Genomic DNA, 20,906 nt, shown 5'->3' with positions numbered 1-20,906 from the left:
TCCTGATAATACCTCTGACTTCTGGCTACCTCTGTGGTCTCAGTTCTCTTGTATTACTTGTGTGACTAAAACACTTGATGCAGTGGTCATATCTAAAGGTTTCTCCTCTCTGTGATATTTCTAAGAAATATCAAAACATGAGCTCTAATTGGAAATCTTGCATTGTTATTTAACTTTTAGGTTATAAAATATAAATAAATGTAAATAGAGCTATTATTGCACCTAGCATATAGTGCTATGTATATATAGATGCTTAAGTTTTAAATATAGACTTGATGACTCAGTGTTGTAGAAATACATAAAGATAACTGATTGGAGTTATAATGTAAGTATTTGAACATTTTTGGAGACCTCCACTGTCCAGATAACTGATCTGCAAATACTTATTAAATAACCTGCTGTATGTCTGGAACTAGTGCTTTGCTTTAGTCACTACCAGCACTTACTCTTCTCCTCAGTCTTTCCCTCTCTTTTTCAAGGCTTTAAATGTTATCTCTGTATTAATTATACTCTCACATTTTGATTTTTTATAATTTATTTTATTGAAGTCTAGTTGATTTACAGTATTGTGTTAATTTCTGCTCTGTAGCAAAGTGATTCAGTTATATATACATCCTTTTTTATTTTCTTTTCCATGATGGTTTATCATAGGATATTGAATATAGTTTCCCTGTGCTATACAGTATGACCTTGTTGTTTAACATTTTCTATAAAATGGTTTGCATTTGCTAATCCCAAACTCCGAGTTCATCCCTCCCCCACCTCCCCTCCTCCTTGGCAACACATCTATTCTCTATGTCTGTGAGTCTGTTTCTGTTTGGTAGATAAGTTCATTTGTGTCATATTTCAGACTCCACAAAATAAGTCTTGCACTTTGATTTTATTCCCATATTTCCAACTTGTATAAAATACCCATTTGACATTTGGTTTTCACCTTAAAAGTCATGTATTCAAATCTTCTCTGACTGTGTCTATCAGACTTGAGAACTTGTGATCACAGTTCAGTGCTCTTCAGAGGATATCAACTCTGGCTCATTTAAGCAAATAAGGAATTTATTGGAAGACTATTGAGAAATGGATAGGACTACATCCACTCCCTGATTCTTTATAAATTGTGCTTTAGGTTTTAATTCCAAGTTCAGACATCCATTTGACTAGCTTTAGGTCAGTCATAGGCCCTAAAACTCCAAAGACAATGACTGTCTTAAGTCCAAAAAAGAGGGGTTGTATGTATACATATGACTGATTCACTTTGCTGTACAGTAGAAACTAACACAACATTGTAAAGTAACTATACTCCAATAAAAAATTTTTTAAAAAAGAAAGATCTGCCTTTTCAGTTTTCTGGGAGATGGGTTCCTGGCTCCCATCAAGGATCATACATGCATAGGAAAAGTCCCCAAACTTGGGAAAGGAACTTGAATTCTAAGTAGCCAAGTAAACAATACTTATCTCCTCTCTCCTTCTCTCTCTCAAACTTCATTATGATAGTCACCAAGTGACTTCGTTCAAATGACTCCTAATTCCTCCAAATCTCCACTGCTGTCTTGATAATTCCAGTTAGCCTTCTCTCAGCCCACAAATTTTGATTATGTTAATTTTGTGGGAGTAGCATTCATTATTACAGTCCATGGGGTCGCTAAGAGTCGGACACGACTAAGCAACTTCACTTTCACTTTTCCCTTTCATGCACTGGAGAAGGAAATGGCAACCCGTCCCAGTATTCTTGCCTGGAGAATCCCAGGGATGGCGGAGCCTGGTGGGCTGCCGTCTGTGGGGTCGCACAGAGTCGGACATGACTGAAGCGACTTAGCAGCAGCAGCAGCATTCATTATATTGTTAATAAATGCCGGCATTATGCTAAGAACTTGACCTACATTGTTTCATTTTATCTTCCTAGCAACTTTCAGAGCTGTATGTTAATACTGCCCTCTTTTACAGAAGAGAATACTGAGACAGAAAAGTTAAATAACTTTCCTAGGCTCACACAACTAATTAGTGATGGAATCAAGATGCAGATAGGCATTTTGACTTTGGACACTATACTCTGCTTAATTCCCATGTTAACTCTTCTGTTAACATCCCACTGCTCTGCTCAAAAGCTTCAGCAATCTTTATTTATTTATTGCACAAGGTATAAATTCCTCTCTCTAGGTTTCAAGACTTTCTGTAATCTGGCCTTTGCAGTTTGACCAAATTTATTTCTAAGTCTCTCTTAATAATGAAATATTCTGAGGTTCTGTCCTACTCAAGCTATCTTCCCAGGCCTTATGTTATTCCCAGTGTCTTCATAATGAAGAGCAATTTGCATTAGTTAGATAGGAGTCTGATTATTGAGTTCTTGGTCCCTTCATATATCTGTTTAGTATAGACCCCCTAAATGAGCTAGTAATGGTTCTAAATAGCCATTAAAATGATATCAGGATATATTTGTGCTTACTTTTTTTTTAAAGGTCAATCCTTCAGTATAAATTAGGGAAGTTCCAAGCTTTTACATAGGATTTTTACAATTACTAAGATTTTGTTATTTGGAGATAATATTTTTTAAAATACATGTTTCAGATTTTAAAATCTTATGTCTTTAAGAATTACATTTGATATTAACAAAATAATTTTTAGTTACTAGTTTATATGACTCTGATACTGCTTAGTGAACTGGATCTAAAAGGAACAACTTAAAATTCAAATTAGAAATATTCTTTAAATTCATTAGTGAGGAGAGAAAATTAGCAGGGCCTTTTTATTTGAGGAAGAAAGAAGTTTTTAAGGTCAAGTTTAGAGTAATGATTCAAGTATACTGTTACATAAATATTTGTATCAGTAAAGTCTCATTTTGGATAAAAATCACAAAGATTATTAAAATTCAAAAATATTTTTCAACAGCTGCTATATACAAGAGTCTATTATATGACATTTGAGAATGCAACGATGGAAAAAGACTCCGTATTTATCTCAAATAACTTAAAACTTTTGTAAGGTAAATAAAAATAATAAAACTAATTTAAGAAAAATATATGCATACACACAGCCCTGGTGGCTCAGCAGTAAAGAATCTGCCTGCCTGCAATGTAAGAGACTTGGTAGAAGCTATGGGTTCAGTTCCTGGATCTGGAAGATCCCCTGGAGAAGGAAATGACAACCCACTCCAGTATTCTTGCCTGGAAAATCCCATGGACAGAAGAGCTTGGCGGGCTGCAGTCCATGGGGTTGCAAAAGAACCAGACACAACTTATAAACTAAACAAAAATATGCATACACACACGTATTAAAGACTTTCAAGGTTTCTTGCCATATGTATAATGGCAAAACTATTTCTAAATTTTAGGAGACATCAATAGCGTCAGTGCTCTGACGACCTAGTTGTGACAAATATTTCAGAATAAATGCTTGTCTTGATTGTAGTGCTATAAGAATAGCACTGATTGCATGTTGTATTAGAGGCTTAGAAGAGAGAAGTAGATACTAATTGAACTCTTCATAACTGAGGGTTGGCTCTTTGTTTGGAGGAGTGGTTCTTTTTTTTTTCTTAACTCCACTGTTCTTACCTCATAAAGAAAACAGAAGAGTTCTTTGGATCTTCTAATTCTTAATAACATGTAGACACCGTCATTCCCTAAACTTTCTACTCTTAGGGTTCTCAAAACATTGCATCCACTCTTAAGCTCTTGTCCTTCCTGGTTTTGGTGAAGTGTGTATCCCCCCTCCTCCTACGAAAGCCAGCCTCTCACCTAGGCCCTGATACTGCCCTTTCCAGCCTCCTCAGGAACTTGCACGGTTAAATAGGAGCCCTTCGTCTCCTATATTTTCAGCTTCCTTCCCGAAGCTAGATCCTTCCCATTAACTCAGGTTTATCCACTTTTAAAAACAAAACAAAACTTCCCTCAACCCACCAAATAATTCTTATCTCTCTCCATCTTTTTGTAGCCAGACTTCTTAGAGGAATGACTGATGCTCATTGTCTCCATTTCCTCACCTCCCAGTCCTGTCTCAACTGCTCAAACAAAGGACTCTCCCTAAAGTCATGAATGACCTCAATGTAGCTAAATTCAGTCATACTTTCTAGTCTTCATCTTACTTGATCCTCTCAGCAGCTGTGCCCTTTTTTACTTTGGCTTCCACCATGCTAAACTACCCTGCTTTCTTCCCTTCTGGCTGTTGCTTCTCAGCCCTCTTTGACAGACAGTCCTTTCTCACTTGACCTTTTAGTACCAGAGTCTGGTGTATGCACTAGAGAATAGAAGGAGATGAGGGCAGGGATACAAGCAAGGTTGAGATCATGCAGGTGCTTATGGAACATATTAGAAATATTATTGTCAGCGCTAATCCTATACTTTTATATGTCTAAGTTAATAAAATACTCAATAATGGTGAGCTTTTTATTTGCATAACTTCTTTCTGTTAATATTAAGGAGCAACAAGCATCGAAAAGTATGATCTTCGTACAAATATGTGGACTCCTGTAGCAAATATGAATGGGCGGAGGCTGCAGTTCGGCGTTGCAGTGTTAGATGACAAACTGTATGTGGTTGGAGGAAGAGATGGACTGAAGACTTTGAATACTGTAGAATGCTACAACCCTAAAACAAAAACTTGGAGTGTGATGCCTCCTATGTCTACACATAGGCATGGCCTTGGTAAGATAACTGCAGATTTTTTCATACTTTCATGTATAGGCCTGCAAGACATTTTCACATTCTTTACCTAGCAGAAGATCAGTGTCACATCTGCTGAGCCAGCAGCAGTCACCAGCATTCCCTCATGCTCCCTGTTATCTGAGAAGTAGAAGCAGAGAAAACAAGCATGTGTATGTGCAGCCAGCACAAGGGAAAACATGAATATTTAAGAATTATGGTGTAGCACGATGGACTGACAAGCCACCTTGTGACATATGTGTTCTATGTTGACATTTAGTGTTATCTAATTGAAATGCTTATTTAAAAATCTTCCGCAGTATTTTTTTTCATGTATATTCCTTGGTTTTTAAGCAGAAATGAATAAGATGCAGAAAAATTTTGAGGTGGCACAGAGAATGTCATGATAGAGACTTTTCATTCTTTAATTCAGTAATTCACTGAGCAAATATTGATTAGCATGTGCTGTGTGCCATGCTCTGTTCTGTAGGTACATAAAGATGAGGAAGACACTGTCTTCAAGAAACTGATGACTCATTCTGAAATGGACAGAAGGGAATTTGGGGATCTTGTATCAGATGACTTCTCTTTTCTCATAGAAAAAAATGGAAAGAATTGTTTGCTGAGAGTGAAGAGATGAACATATTATAAAATTAGATGGGGCTTGAAATGTATGTATATGACCCATATTTTGCTATATAACAAACCACTCCAAAACTTAGAAGCTTAAACCAAGAATCATTTCTTCAGTTCATGAAACTGTGCATCAGCTGGGTAGTTCTTCTAGTCTGGGCTGACTTAGACGATTTCCGCTAGGTTTTCTCATGAATCTGGAGTAGGCAGTCAGGCTACTTGGTAGTTGATCTAGAATGGCCTCACTCACATGTATAGTGTACACAGGCTATCAGCCTAGGCAGCAGAGGCAATTGGGCCACATGCCTCTAGACATTCAGGCTAGCCCAGTATTCTCATGGTAACAGTCACAGGATTTCAAAAGCAGCAAGAGAAGGTAAGTCCCAATGCACACACATTTTTCAAGCTGCTTCTTGGCTCATGTTTGCTAATATCCCATTGGCTAAAATAAGTCACATAGGCAAGCCCTGATTGAAAAGGTAGAAAAATAGACTCTACTTCTTGATGGGAGGATCTACAGAATCACATTGCAAATAGACACGTCTTCTGGGAAAGGGAGAATTTGTTACCATATTGTCAATTTATCACAGTTTGGAAAAGGCTTAAAATAGTTGCAATAAAGAATTTGATAGGTTATCATAAAAGATGAATGAGTTACAGTGAAGAGATAGTTGAGTTTAGATAGCTTGGCTTTGTACTATACCCAATTTATTAATACTGAGCACCAGAGTAGAGATTGCCCAAAATGCCAATGAAAATTATCTAGGCATGAAGCTTGGTATGGTAGTGGGAACAGCAAAAGATCAAAGAGACAAGGGATTCTACTAGTTGCAATTAGCTTTCAATGAAAGATGATCTTAAGTTTCAAGTTAGATAAGGAAGTAAAACCAGAGAGTTGGGGCTAAGGTACTGAGAGAGGAGCTTAAAATTAGCTACATGAAATTCAGCAAACAAAACTAAAACAGTATTCTTGAGTCCATAAAATCAACTATTACATAGGCACAAAATGGGAAGATGTATCTTAAAAGCAGCATGAATGAGGCTTCTAAATTTGTGTTGAGCATAAAATCCAGGGTCAAAAGTATGATTCAGCTGCAAACTTTTCCCTATTATGGGGAAAAGAAAAAGTCAATTCTAACTTAATGTAATTTCTTATAGTACATAGAATGAGAATGGCCATGATCTAGCTATGTCTTGTACAGATGAGATTGTGCATGGGATACTATCATTAGTTCTAGGTACCATACAAAAGAGTTTATTGAACTGTAGCAAGTTCAAAGGAGAATGATCAGATCATATCATTCAAAAGTGTCTTCTTTAAGCCTATATTTCCATTTTTGTGTTGTTTAGAACAGCTTTGTTCTTACTAATTTACCTTATAATAAATGTTTTAAACATTATTTAAGATAATGTTTGAACTTACAGAAGAAATCTTAAGTAAATTTTAAATTGCTTAATTACACCCACACACACGTAAAAATATAAAATTGTCTATGTTTTATAGCTAGAACTGGTAGGACTCAAATGAGTAGAATGGTATGTTGATTTGGTTCTTGCATGGACGGTGACTATGTCATCTGGCTATGATTTCACAAAAATAGATGTTTTTGTATCACAATATTTGTATTTTGGCCTTCAAGTGATATGTATTTATATCTCACCTGACTATGGTCTTGTCATACCTCTTGCCAAAACCCTCCACTGGCTTTCTGTCTCATTTAGAGTAGAATCTAAAGTCCTTACAATTGTCCCGACCACTACATGATCTGAGTGCACCCTTCCCCTTATCCACTACTCTCTCCCCCTTACTCACCAGCCTCCTAGCTGTATATACCACAGACACACTAAGCATGCCTCAGGGCCTTTGTACATGCTAGTCCTTTTATCTCATCTTCTCTTCCCCCAGATACCTTCAAGCCTGGTTTCCTAACTTCATTCACATTTCTGTTTAAACGTTGCTCTATCCGAAAGGTCTCCCTGATCCTCTCTACCCTTTTCCTTTATTCCCAAGTAAAATATTAGGTCCATCAGGGCAGAGCCCTTATCTATCATGCTCTATTATAAAGTACCTGACACATGGTAGAAGCTCAGTAGCTATTTGTTGAATAAATGAACATATGAATCTGACTTGGCTCTTTTGTGATGAATCAGACCAATATATTGTGCTATCAAATCTAACTAGAGCAAAATCTCATGAATTTGAATTAAAGGAAGAAAGGAATAAAATTGCTGTTTTCAAATATATTGTAAATCCAGATTGTTGAAAAATGTTCTAAATATGGCAAAATTGTGCATATTGTATGCTCTTTAAATAACTTCCCCCTGTTGGACCTCAAAATGCTGCCTCTAAAACTTTTAAGACCAGGGTTACAGTGCTATTTGTCCCCCTTACCCACCCACCTATCTATCAAAAAGAGCTGTGTTCCTCATAACCAGATATCTTTGTCATAAATTTTTGCTCAGTTAAATTTGCTTCTTAAAGGTTCATTTTACTTAATATTTCAATGAAAGATTTTTCAGTTTGCTTCTTTCCTGTCTCCTTGTAGGCGTGGCTGTACTGGAAGGTCCTATGTATGCAATAGGAGGACATGATGGTTGGAGCTATCTGAATACAGTAGAAAGATGGGACCCTCAGGCTCGCCAGTGGAACTTTGTTGCTACTATGTCCACTCCCAGGAGCACAGTTGGTGTGGCTGTACTAAGTGGAAAGTAAGGATATATTTAAAGTTCCACTTATATGTATCATGTCCAACTTAAAGATGCATAGAAATCATGAGAGAAATACTTTGAATGATGTAAACAAACTTTTCAGTCTCTTTTTTATAATAGTTCTAAATATAAATAGCTCAACATTAAGTTAGGGTTTTATTCTAATGTACAGATATTATAAATTTCTAGTTATTTTAAGTAAATTTTATATAAATATTCAATATAGTCAAAATCTGGTGGTTTATATAGCTTGAAAAGTTTTTTTTAAAGTTATATAGTCTTGCTCATATTTATCTAAATAATTCCTTCTATCTCTTCTACTGATCTTTCCTTACTTAAATATGTGTGTGTTTCAGTCGCGCAGTCGTGTCTGACTCTTTGCAACCCCATGGACTGTAGAACACCAGGCTCCTCTGTCCATAGGATTTTCCAGGCAAGAATGTTGGAGTGGGATGCCATTTCCTTCTCTGGGGGATCTTCCTAACCCAGGGACTGAACCCAGATCTCCTGCACTGGCAGGCGGAGTCTTTACCAGTGAGCTCTGGGGGAAGCCTTTCCTTACTTATGCTTCTTTCTTATCTTGGTAAACTGCTAAACACTAGAATGCATTTAGAAAGAAGGGTTTCCTTGTTTCTTGTCTGCTCTAAATAAACATATTTGGATAGTTCAGTTCCGTCACTCAGTCGTGTCCGACTCTTTGCGACCCCATGAACTGCAGCACGCTAGGCCTCTCTTGTCCATCACCAACTCCCGGAGCCCACCCAAACACATGTCCATCGAGTCGATGATGCCATCCAGCCATCTCATCCTCTGTCGTCCCCTTCTCCTCCTGCCCTCAATCCTTCCCAGCATTAGGGTCTTTTCCAATGAGTCAGCTCTTCGTATCAGGTGGCCAAAGTATTGGGAGTTTCAGCTTCAACATCAGTCCCCCCAGTGAACACCCAGGACTGATCTCCTTTAGGATGGACTGGTTGGATCTCCTTGCAGTCCAAGGGACTCTCAAGAGTCTTCTCCAACATCACAGTTCAAAAGCATCAATTCTTCGGTGCTCAGCTTTCTTTCTAGTCCAACTCTCACATCCATACATGACCACTGGAAAAAACATAGCCTTGACTATACGGACCTTTGTAGGCAAAGTAATGTCTCTGCTTTTTAATATGCTGTCTAGGTTGGTCATAACTTTCCTTTCAAAGAGTAAGCATCTTTTAATTTCATGGCTACAGTCACCACCTGCAGTGATTTTGGAGCCCAGAAAAATAAACTCAGCCACTGTTTATGCTGTTTCCCCATCTATCTGCCATGAAGTGATGGGACCGGATGCCATGATCTTAGTTTTCTGAATGTTGAGCTTTAAGCCAACTTTTTCACTCTCTTCTTTCACTTTCATCAAGAGGCTCTTTAGTTCTTCTTCTTTCTGCCATAAGGGTGGTGTCATCTGCATATCTGAGGTTATTGATATTTCTCCTGGCAGTCTTGATTCCAGCTTGTGCTTCCTCCAGCCCAGCGTTTCTCATGATGTACTTTGCATATAAGTTAAATAAGCAGGGTGACAATATACAGCCTTGACGTACTCCTTTTCCTATTTGGAACCAGTCTGTTGTTCCATGTCCAATTCTAACTGTTGCTTCCTGACCTGCATATAGATTTCTCAAAAGGCAGGTCAGATGATCTGGTATTCCCATCTCTTTCAGATCGAGCCACCACTAATAGCTCTTGGTTACTCAAAAACTAAAACATAGAGTATCTTTTCCAGGCCTTTCTTCCATAAAATGAAGACCTGTATGGTTATTAAATAAAAGTTGTTTGTTATATAACTTTACTCATTTAAAATGCTTTATCATCATCTCCAGAAGGAGAAAAGAATCAAGGTTAAAATACAGAAACTTAAAATTATTTGTAGGATTGTTACTGATTATTAAAAGATTTAGGTTTAGATTTTATGTATGATGAAGTACAGGCAGATAGAGATTAAATAACTCGTCCAAAGTCACAGCTAGTAAGTGATAAGTGGTAGAACCAGAATTCAAATCCAGAGAGTTTGGCTCCAGGGTCCATTCTCTTAATCACTGTACTATACCACTTTTCACAAAGAAGACCCAGGAATTCACTGTGAAGAGCATACAGTACCTAGAAACCTATTATACTGTGCATGTGTATATGTATTTTTAGTTATTGACATTTTCTAGTTGTTGATTCCTTCTAACATTCTGTGATCTGTATTTATATAGTTACCAAGTATTAGTTTAAGATGAGGACAGTTTACTGTTAAGGCAATAACATCAAAAAAATAGTTTTTAACATAAAATTTTAACAGGTTAAAGTTTCAAATAAATTTTGAATTCCATGCTATTAATATATTTTAAGTTTAAAACAAGATACTGCTGCAACTATATTTTGCTGTTTAAGATATGTTATCTTATTATTTAAGAACCAGTTTGAGACCTGGGTTCGATCCTTGGTCAGAAAGATCCCCTGGAGAAGGGAATGGCTACCCACTCCAGTATTCTTGCCTGGAGAATTCCATGGACAGAGGAGCCTGGCAGGCTATAGTCCATGGAGTCACAAAGAGTCAGACATTAATGAGCAACTAACACTTCACTTGAGTGGCACAGGTACTATAAATTATGAATTAAAATTATGAAATATGTCTTTTAAATATGTATATCTACCCAAATATAAACACTTAGAGTTTTAATGGGTAGAAATTTGATATAGATCAAGTGCTATTTCTTAAGAATTAAAAGATAGCTGAATATTAACTAAGGTATCCATAAATTCAAAATGTGTAAGCTTTTGTACATGCAGTAAAGTGAATTTATTATTTTACAAAAAACTGATAGAAAAAATATCTACAAAGAGTTTCCCAGGTTAATAGTAAGTATAAGAAGATTTTGTGCTTAATAAAAAATATTCATATGTTCACATATTTAAAATATTTTACGTATTTTAAGATCAGAGTAAAAATATTTTTAATTAGGGCTTCCCTGGTGGCTCAATGGTAAAGAATTCACCTCCCTGCTAGTGCTGGAGACTCGGGTTCTATCCCTAGGCCAGGAAAATCCCACATGCCATAAGGCAACTAAGCCCGTGTGCCACAACTACTGAGGCTATGCTCTAGGGCCTGTGAGCCATAACTGCTGAGCCCACGTGCCACCACTACTGAAGTCTGCACACCCTAGAGCTGTGCTCTGCAACAGGAGCAGCCACCACAATGAGCAGTACTCACACCACAACTAGAGAGTAAGCCCTGCTCACTGCAGTTAGAGAAATACCCACACACCAATGAAGACCTAGCACCACCAAAAATAAATAAATACATAAAATTAATTTTTAAAATAATATTTTTATTAGTGCAGTAATAATATAATTAATAATCTTAGTGCAGTATATTGATTGATAATGAATTTCTATTGGTTTACTAGGCAACATTTAGAACATTAACATACCAATGAATGTAAATATGGTATTTTAATGTCCTGAACATTGTCTGGTAGATGAGTATATTTGAATCGATAGTTCTGTTCTCTTATTTCACTATTACAAATACATCCCAGATGACAATTGACTGTACAGCTGCTCAATAATGTAACTGTTGTCCTGCTTCTACTTCTTACTGGGTGTCCACATGCAAGTTTCTTAATCTCCGTGAATCCCAGTTTCTTTACCTGTGAAACAAGGATACAAATAGTTTGTCATAGGATCACTGTAATGATTAAATTAATACATGTAGAGTGCCTCGCTTGAGGAGTGCTCAGAGAAGGTTAGTTTCTTTTATTTATCACCAAGTCCTGTCTTAGCTATTTAAGAAATGTCATGGTATATTTATATACCATCTTTTATCTGTTTTAAGACACACTTTAACATCTCTAAAATTGTGATGTATTCTACAGTCAGTGGTAACTTGTCAGTTAGATGGCATCTGTGAAAAAGTTGTCTTTGCTCACATGAGTTTATGTTTTCTTTTTTATGTATGTACAGAATGATATGTAATATATACAAATATATGATATATACATGTGCCATTTAATAGGTAGCACATCTTCTTTCTTAATGGCACATAGATTGACAGTATTTCTTATAACTGATGACACCTTGAATTCAATGAGTTAACATAAGAATAACCTCTTTCTTTGTCCTATGCATAATAATAGCACTGTCTCTTATTTACCATTCAGTTTGTTCTTTTTATAGACTTTATGCAGTTGGTGGTCGTGATGGAAGTTCCTGTCTCAAGTCAGTAGAATGTTTTGACCCTCATACTAATAAGTGGACACTCTGTGCACAAATGTCAAAAAGGAGAGGGGGAGTAGGAGTCACTACCTGGAATGGATTGCTGTATGCCATCGGAGGACACGATGCGCCTGCGTCCAACTTGACTTCCAGGCTGTCAGACTGTGTGGAGAGGTATTTCCTGTGAAAGAAAAGTAGGAGTGAAGAAACAAACCTAAGCCTCTGACACTTCCACACAAATTAATAACTCTTTTTTTTGTTTTGTTTTGTTTTTAATTTTAATTGGAGGCTAATTACTTTACAATATTGTGGTGGTTTTTGCCATACATTCACATGAATCAGCCATGGGTGTACATGTGTTCCTGATCCTAACCCTCCCTCCCACCTCTCTCCCCATCCCATCCCTCACGGTCATCCCAGTACACCCTGAGCATGCTGCCTCATGCATCGAACCTGAACTGGCGATCTATTTCACGTATGATAATATACATGTTTCAGTGCTATTCTCTCAAATCATCCCACCCTCACCTTCTCCTACTGAGCACCCATGTACAAGGCAGTTCATTATGAGCTCTGTAAATACTGGGTGGTCTGCTCAGGCCATCTCTTGATCTGTCTCCAGCAGCCCCCTCAGAGTCATCCCTCAGTGTTACCTTAGAATTGATTACAGAATTCATTAATTGAATCCTATGACAAACATTTATTGTGTACCTATTTTGTACTGGACATTGTACCTAATAAGAAAAGGAGTCTGATGAATTTTACAGAGAATGAATTAGGAGCTGGAAGCCAAATAAGCGAAAAGGAGAGGGACATTTCTGACGTGTTTTGATATAAAATGAAGTAGTATGAAATAGTAAAAGAAAATAAAGGGCTAGTAAGACTTAAAAGTTAAACAAGTTATCCATGTTCAAAACTCATATATGGGTCTAGGTAAAGAGCCTGACGTCAACAAAAGCTCTGGACAGTGGTTCAGGCCCCCATCTTCTGTGATCAGTGGGATGGAGAGAATTGAAGGGATTTAGGAAGTAGATTCAGTAGGAGTGTGTATGAACACACCAGAAAGGTATATGTTTCATTCAGGAAACTGGGAGGCAGCCACTGTCACTGGAGAACACAGAATGATAGAAGTGGCAGGAAAGTAGTCGGGGGAGGTCGGGGCAGATCATGTAGAGTCTTGAGGCCCTGTTAAGGATCTTGGATTTTAAAGAGCAATGAAAAGTTAATGAATATGTGTATGTGTGTGAATTATTTAACAAATTATAAATGACTAAAAGAAGGATAAAAAATGAAGGTTTGTTGATGACAGTGAGTGCTTTCTATGAAATAATAAGCAGAGTTGGTGTTTTTTGAGAAAGCAAGATAGTTACACCTACGTTTCATCTGTGTCAGGGAGAAAATAATTCAGACTTTGCTTGCTGCATGTTAAAATCCAGGAAACATATATGGAAGTCTTTAAACACTTTGTCCCATAAATTACAGACCCACTATAGGACCACACCCAGTGAAAAATTGTTCATTAATACAAGAAGCATATACAAGTCATTTGGAAGCAATATAAGTCATCTTAGCATGGTGTATCTGCTCTTAGACAATTTGGGAGCAGTTCTAGTTAACATACTTCATGAAAGGGACAAGAAACTCTAAAACTGAGCAGTTAACAGTGATTGAGGGGAATTCCCTGGCTGTCCAGTGGTTAGGACTACAAGCTTCCATTGTGAGGGGTACAGGTTTCGATCCTAACACCACCCCCCCAAAAAAACACAGAAAGCAAAAAAAGCTGCAATTGAGGCTGTAAGTCATCTTACATAGAGCACCCATCTTATATAGAGCTTCATGAATTGATTTCCTCAGATTTTCAGTAGGCAATCTAAAACCCTAAAGCAGTTTTAAACATTTACATGAGCTCTTTTGGACTAGTTTAAATGTTACACATCTGAAAATAATTCTGTTGTAATTTAGAAGTTTTCAGGAAAATACTGATTTTTTTTTCTCTAAAATGTGTTCAAATGTACTTTATGTAATAGATAATAAGACATAAAATAGAATTAAAGGACAGAAGGATTTTATGTAAAGTGTTGTGAGAATAATGTCAGCTCCATTTCTAAAATTTCCTTTCAGATATGATCCTAAAACAGATATGTGGACTGCAGTGGCTTCTATGAGCATCAGCAGAGATGCCGTGGGGGTCTGTTTACTTGGTGATAAATTATATGCTGTTGGAGGGTATGATGGACAGACTTATCTTAATACAGTGGAGGCTTATGATCCCCAGACAAATGAGTGGACCCAGGTATGGCATTTCATGTTTCATTATTACACTTACTGTATTTTTGTTAAAAACAATTATTTTGGTAAAACAGATCCTAATTATGTCCAGTATCAAAATCCATAACATAAGCATGATAAAGTCATCTCTTAATTAAATATAAGAAAACAGAGGGAATTTTTAATTTTATAGTATAGTTAAAATTCAAAATTACCTTTAAAGTGTGAGTTAATGCTCAGAGAAATTATTAATTCGTTATTATTGTTGTTGTTATTACTATTATTAGCTGCCACCATTTGCTTACTGAGAGTTGATGAGATGTTCTAGCATCAGTAGAGCAGATAGAACCACAAGAGGCTGTAATAAAGAAAGGAGAGATTGTGGAAAATTAAAAAATTGAACCACTTTCCCATAGATGAGCAATAATTTTTAAATACTCAAGCAGCTGATATTTGGGAACAGAGAAGGACATGGCAGCCCACTCCAGTATTCTTGCTTGGAGAATCCCATGGACAGAGGAGCCTGGCAGGCAACAGTCCATGGGGTCACAAAAGAGTTGGACATGACTTAGCAACTGAACAACAACAAATGTCTGGTTATAACCTAATAAAGATGGCAGTCTTACGTAACATTAACAAGTAAGAAACTTGACTTGGGAAGCTTATTAACAGAAAAAATTCCATCTTTATCTATTTCTTTAAAAGAGTCTAGAGCTTCTGAGAATGATCTTTTGAGATCTTTGTTTCCATCATCACCCAGAACAGAACCATGAATTTTCTGCCTCTGGCACTCAATTCAATATCTGGGACAAAAAAGGCACTTAGATCTTTAATTGAGCCAAGGTTTACCTTCCCAGACAGTAAAGAATCTGCCTGCAGTGCAGGAGGCCTGAGTTCAATCCCTGGGTCAGGAAAATCCCCTACAGAAGGGAATGGCTACCCACTCCAGTATTCTTGCCTGGAGAATTCCATGGACAGAGGAGCCTGGTGGGCCACAGTCCATGGCGTCGCAAAGTGTCAGACATGACTTAGCAACTAACACCTTCACTTTAACCTACATACAAGGAGTAGTGGTAAGTACTGTCAAGATAACAGAATTTATGAGAAGCCCTGCTATCATAGAACTTAATTACTTGGGTCAGTGAGATCTGCACGTGTAAAGGGAGGATCCACAGTTTGGAGCATGAAGTGTTGGTATGAAGTTGGTATGAAGTGTCACATGGTCTAGGCAGTGAGTGGCATGGGAAATCAAGAGAAGAGAGAAAATGGTTGTTGAGAGGGCTTCAGTGAGGAAGAAGTGGGATTTAATGTAAGCCTTAATGAATGGATCTAATTCAAAAAGGAAATCATATAAGAAAACATGAAATAAATGTCACTAAAGCAGAAATATGCAGACTATCTTGAGGAAGTGGGGCTGGTTATAAGGCTCCGTGCTTGAGAAGAGTAGGAATTCTTATTGGAGAGGAAGATTGGCATCAGGATGGAGGTCTGTAATGGTTAACCTAAAGAGTTTGGTAGTGAGAAGCCAGTGGAGACATTTAACCAAGAGAGCAATGCAGAAATAGAAAGTCCACATGTCAGAGGCTGGGGCCAGAGTAAATTGGGTTGGGGCAGGGTAAGTGAAGGCTGGGTGAAAGGACATTTAGAAGGTTGCTTCATTTCTAAGGCTTGAAGTGTTGAATACATAGATGGATTCAAGAGATATTACCAAGTCCTGTTAATTTTTTCTTTATACACTTACTAGGTTGTATAGAGAGGTGCAGCTTCTGGAGAAAACAGCAAAAGAATGATCAGAGAGTGTCTTAGTAGATAATGAAACAGAGCATTAAAAGAAAGGAGAGAGGATTTCAATAACAAAAGAATGAAGAAGATGTGTCATTCATGAAGTTGTGAGGACCTTTGAGAATGTGATAGAAGCAGAAGCCACCACACAGTGTAAAAAGTAAAGAAAAGATTAAAAGGAAATGTGGGAGCTAGAGGGGCATACAATTTTAAAATAACGATAATGATAGACAGTTAACACTTAATACATTTTATGTACCCGGCTCTGTTCTAAGCACTTCACATTAAAGAACCTTCCCAACAACTCTATGAGGTAAGTACTATTATTTCCTCACTATATTGGATGAGGTGTCTAAATAGCTGACTCAATGTCACACAGCAAGTAAATGGTGGCATTAAAATTTGAGCCTAGGATCTTTTTCACAATTAAAGATAAAGACAGGCGAGTTGACAGAAAGCAAAGTTGAAGGCATTTTTCTGAAAAGAAGGACAGGAAACAGAATTGAGGGCAAAGGCAGGAGGAAAGTTTTTATCCTCCTCAGACTGGAGGAAAGGTTTTATCCTCCAAAACTGGAGGGGAAGATGAGAATATGAGGATTGAAAGACAGAAAGTGTTTTCAAGTGAAGAGAATGGTAGGTAAAGAGACTTAGATTGTATGACCTTGATCTTATTTTTTAAATAAGTGAGATCACTTGGTGAAGGGGAAAAGGCATAATTTGAGGACTTGAGTTAGAGCTACAAGATTTCATTAGAAACTACCATCAGCCTCCTACCATGGCAGAAGTGGTTGTGAATGATAACTGAAGAACCCAAGAAGAGATAGAAGAATCTCTTTTCCTGAAATGTATTTCATTTAAGCCCTTAGGCCAGTTGTAAGGAAATCTATTTCAAACTTGCTATTACAAATAATGCTTTATACTAAATCACTCTGTATCAGAATTCATAATCTGTGACCACACAGCCCTTTGGTTTACATGCCATCTCCATTACTTTTTAAAATTTTTTTTATTGAAGTACAATTGATATACAATATTATATAAGTTACAAGTTACAATATAGTGATTCACAATTTAAAGATTATACTCCATTTATCCATACTATAAAATATTGACTATATTCCCTGTGTTGTACTGTGTATCTTTGTGGCTTATTTTATACATGTGTGTGCTCAGTCGTGTCTGACTGTTACCCTATTGATTGTAGCCCACCAGACTCCTCTGTCCGTGGAATTCTCTAGGCAAGAATACTGGAGTGGGTTGCCATTTCCTCCTCCAGCAGATCCCACCCAGGGATCAATCAAACCCACTTCTCTTGGGTCTTCTGCATTGGCAGGCAGAATCTTTACCACTGTGCCACCTGGGAAGCCCCATTTTATACGTAGTTATTTGCAATTCTTAATTCTCTACCTCTATTTTTGCCCCTCCCCTCTCCCCAGTGGTAACCACTAGTTCTCTAGATCGATGGGTCTGGGTTTTGTTGTTGTTGTTGTTGTTACATTCACTAGTTTGTTGCATTATTTAGATTCCATATGTAAATGATTTTAAAGCTCCTAAATGTGAACTTATAACCATAGTATCTGAAAAATAAATGTTTTCCATTCAATGGTCCTACAAATGGACAGGAGGACATTTATTTGTATAGGAAATGAAATATGATTATGAAGTCTTAAGCCACCACTCACCCCACTACCAGCATTGACCCAAAACAAGGTGACCACATTGCGTTTAGTAAATTCTCAAAGCTAAACTTTCTAGCTAGTTATCATGATAACATCAACTATTCACAGGGTAGAGACAGTGTCTTGAGTGTTTTGAGAAAAACTACTAATTATAGACATTTTGATTTAAATGACTTGGAAGTTACTTCTAGAATACTGTAAGTAAGTATGGTTTTAAAATAGGTTATTTGATCAAAAAGATGTAACAGTGATCAAAACAACTGATTCAGGTGGAGAACAACCATGAATTCGCTCACATTGAAGTCAGGTGTATTCTTAATTGGTCAGGAGAGGAGAGGCAAAATGACTAGAAGGTCATTTTGATATCATGTACAGGTAGCACAGTGGTAAAGAATCTGCCTGCCAAGCAGGAGACCTGGGTTCCATCCCTAGATCGGGAAGATCTCCTGGAGAAGGGAATTTCAACCCACTCAACTGTCCTCCCAGGATAATCCTAAAGACAGAGGAACCTGACAGGCTACAGTTCATGATGCACAAAGAGACACGACTGACAGACTAACCCCCACCACCATTGACAAAAACACTTTATGACATATCTGTACATGCATAGATACAAAACAGAACTCTTCCCAAATGCTTAATGTTTTAATTCTCTTAGCTCAAACGCATAGATTCTTACGGGGCTCAAAATAGTCTTTCTTTTAAAACTATTCTTGTCTACACTTATCTCCACTATGAATTACCCCAGTGTCTAGAGTACTTTTGGGGAAAAAAAAAAAAGACAATTAATGAAATATTTAAGAATTGTTCCTTATTCATAAGTTAAGATTATATTTTTTCCCAAGTGTCTCATATTTCTATCTCACTGTTCTCACTGTTGTAGAGTTTATTCACCACATTTGTTTTTACTCCCAAGAAGCTAGGTGAGTGATATGTATTATTTATTCACTCTTCTAACAAGTAGTAGAATGAGTTTAGACTTTTCAGCCATGCCGAGAAGGTCATCAATAACTGTGAAGTTAGTGGTTCTTCCAGAGTAAGCAGATCCCAGGCATGCGGTATGTTTTGTGTACTCTCTGAGACAGCAAAGTCACGGCCATTCTGGATAATACTTGGTATTTTCTCCATATTAGTCACAAAGTTACTTTAAGTGTTCAGCCTTGCCTCACATCCATATTTTACATCATTTTGGCCAAAATAGCATTTCACATAGTGCAGTTCCTGATCTATCTTTAAAAGTCATCTTTAAACAGAAGTGAATGCTACATTATTATGTTATATACCCAAAACGATTTAGTCCTTGAAGCTTTGGCATCAGGAAGGAGGATCTCGTTTAAGAAAAGGGCCAGCAGAAGAGCTCGGACAGTAGGGTTCGAGCAGCAGCTCTTTGCCAACCACTGTGAGCAAACTGTTTCAATATTTCACTGGCTGTTGTGGTATTATCAACATTTTTACCCACAATCCCAACACAAGTCTTGTTGGTTTTTTGTTTGTTTGGTTTTTTAGGTTGCTCCACTGTGCCTCGGAAGAGCTGGAGCTTGCGTTGTGACTGTGAAACTTTAACTTAGTGCTTGTTTTTCTAAATGAAGATATCTTCTTCCTTTATGAATTTAGTATAATTATTCTACTATCAATGGATACGTTTTTAGTAAATTTGCAACGCCACATTCCTGGGCACAAAGTGCCTGATCTCTAAATGAAGATGTTAAAACATGGGAGGAAAGAGCAGAAGAACCAGGATTAAAAACTTTCACTTCTTGGGAAATCAAAACTGCATCTGGTGGATTGTGAATGTATGTTCCTGATATGTAAAATATGACAACAAATGCACTGCTCCTAACACAACCCAGGGTTAACTGGGAATTTCATTTCTTTTAATAATCAAGCACATTTTACTGATACTATTATCTGGATTTCTTTTATTATAGTGCAGATACATCTGATAAAACTTCTAATGTATTGCTTTGTAACTTTATCATACATGAGTTGTAGTAATTTTTATTCATTTGTTTGCTTAACCACGACCACTGTTTTAACAATATACTAAAGATTATGCATTTAGTTTTTTTCAGGAATAGCTGAATTTTCTGTGCTTTGGTTGTGAGTTTTATTTCTAAAATTTCTAAGTGAATCAATTTAATGAACATTAAAGAATTATAACAATGACCAAATAAAAGCTTGTTTTGATCTTTGGGATCTGTTTAAATATTCATTCCATCCAGATTCATCAAGAACTCCATATTATGATATTCTTCATTTGGAACTGCAACAAAGTATTTTACCTTAAATTCAAGATATGCAAATTTTGTGGAGAAAATAAATGCTATGTACCCTCTAATGTTCTTTCACCTAAGTAGTATTTAATTATATAAATTTGTTTTCTTTTATATTATTAAAAATGTTTTGATTTTGTCTTTTTATATCGAAGAACTGTTTGGATATTCTTATGTCTCAAGTCTGTATTTGCCTCTCCTGCCTTGTTTCTTACCTTTTGCCAGAATTAGTAATCCTTTGTGCATCTTTGTAATCAAACAGTTTGGGGGGGATGGGCTTATTGAATGTTTGGAAAATGAGTTTAAAGTATTTATTACCCAAAATTTTGTACATTTGTAAACTCTTAATTACACATGTGAATGTTAATACTCTCAGTGAATTATTTATTGTTTGCACAAGTGCACTGGGCAGTATTATTTTATGATAAATTCTTTAGGGTATAAGTCGTTAACTTATATCTTAATATAAAAAGTATAAATTCTCACCTTTTAAAAGTTCATATTGTGGTTAATGTGTTTTTACATTCTGTATCAGTGTAGCCTTTATTTTAGTTGCTTCCTTTAAAGATTAAGCTTTTCCTTTTTTTTTTTTTGAGCTGATTTTGAATACTCATGAAATTTTTCTACCTTTGAAGTCAACAAACTTAGGACTTCTATTCTCAAAGAAAATTCCATGGGCATTTTACTGGTGTGGGTACTAA

General features: G+C 36.7%; 1 protein-coding gene across 10 annotated transcripts in view; it reads left to right on the top strand.

Annotated features, from left to right (window-relative positions):
- KLHL5 (kelch like family member 5) overlaps nucleotides 1-20,359 on the top strand; it is an 85,997-nt gene extending 65,638 nt beyond the window's left edge. For 7 of the 10 annotated variants that reach the window (XM_081592777.1, XM_081592764.1, XM_081592729.1 and 4 more), the window contains 5 exons: nucleotides 4,410-4,634; nucleotides 7,811-7,973; nucleotides 12,165-12,377; nucleotides 14,325-14,496; nucleotides 19,439-20,359. In XM_081592777.1, the coding sequence (XP_081448903.1) occupies nucleotides 4,410-4,634; nucleotides 7,811-7,973; nucleotides 12,165-12,377; nucleotides 14,325-14,496; nucleotides 19,439-19,495 (830 nt within the window). In that variant the 3' untranslated portion in view covers nucleotides 19,496-20,359. Of the gene's footprint in view, nucleotides 1-4,409; nucleotides 4,635-7,810; nucleotides 7,974-12,164; nucleotides 12,378-14,324; nucleotides 14,497-16,215; nucleotides 16,567-19,438 lie in introns of all 10 variants that reach the window. The other 3 variants (XR_014082726.1, XR_014082716.1, XR_014082712.1) reach the window with 1 other exon arrangement.
- Nucleotides 20,360-20,906: the final 547 nt, after the last annotated feature.

This window comes from Giraffa tippelskirchi, chromosome 1 (genome assembly GCF_054371585.1).
Source record: "Giraffa tippelskirchi isolate mGirTip1 chromosome 1, T2T-mGirTip1v1.2.pri, whole genome shotgun sequence".
Taxonomy (NCBI): domain Eukaryota; kingdom Metazoa; phylum Chordata; class Mammalia; order Artiodactyla; family Giraffidae; genus Giraffa; species Giraffa tippelskirchi.
The sequence above is the reverse complement of the archived record's forward strand: the minus strand, read 5'-3'. Positions and strand labels throughout refer to the sequence as shown.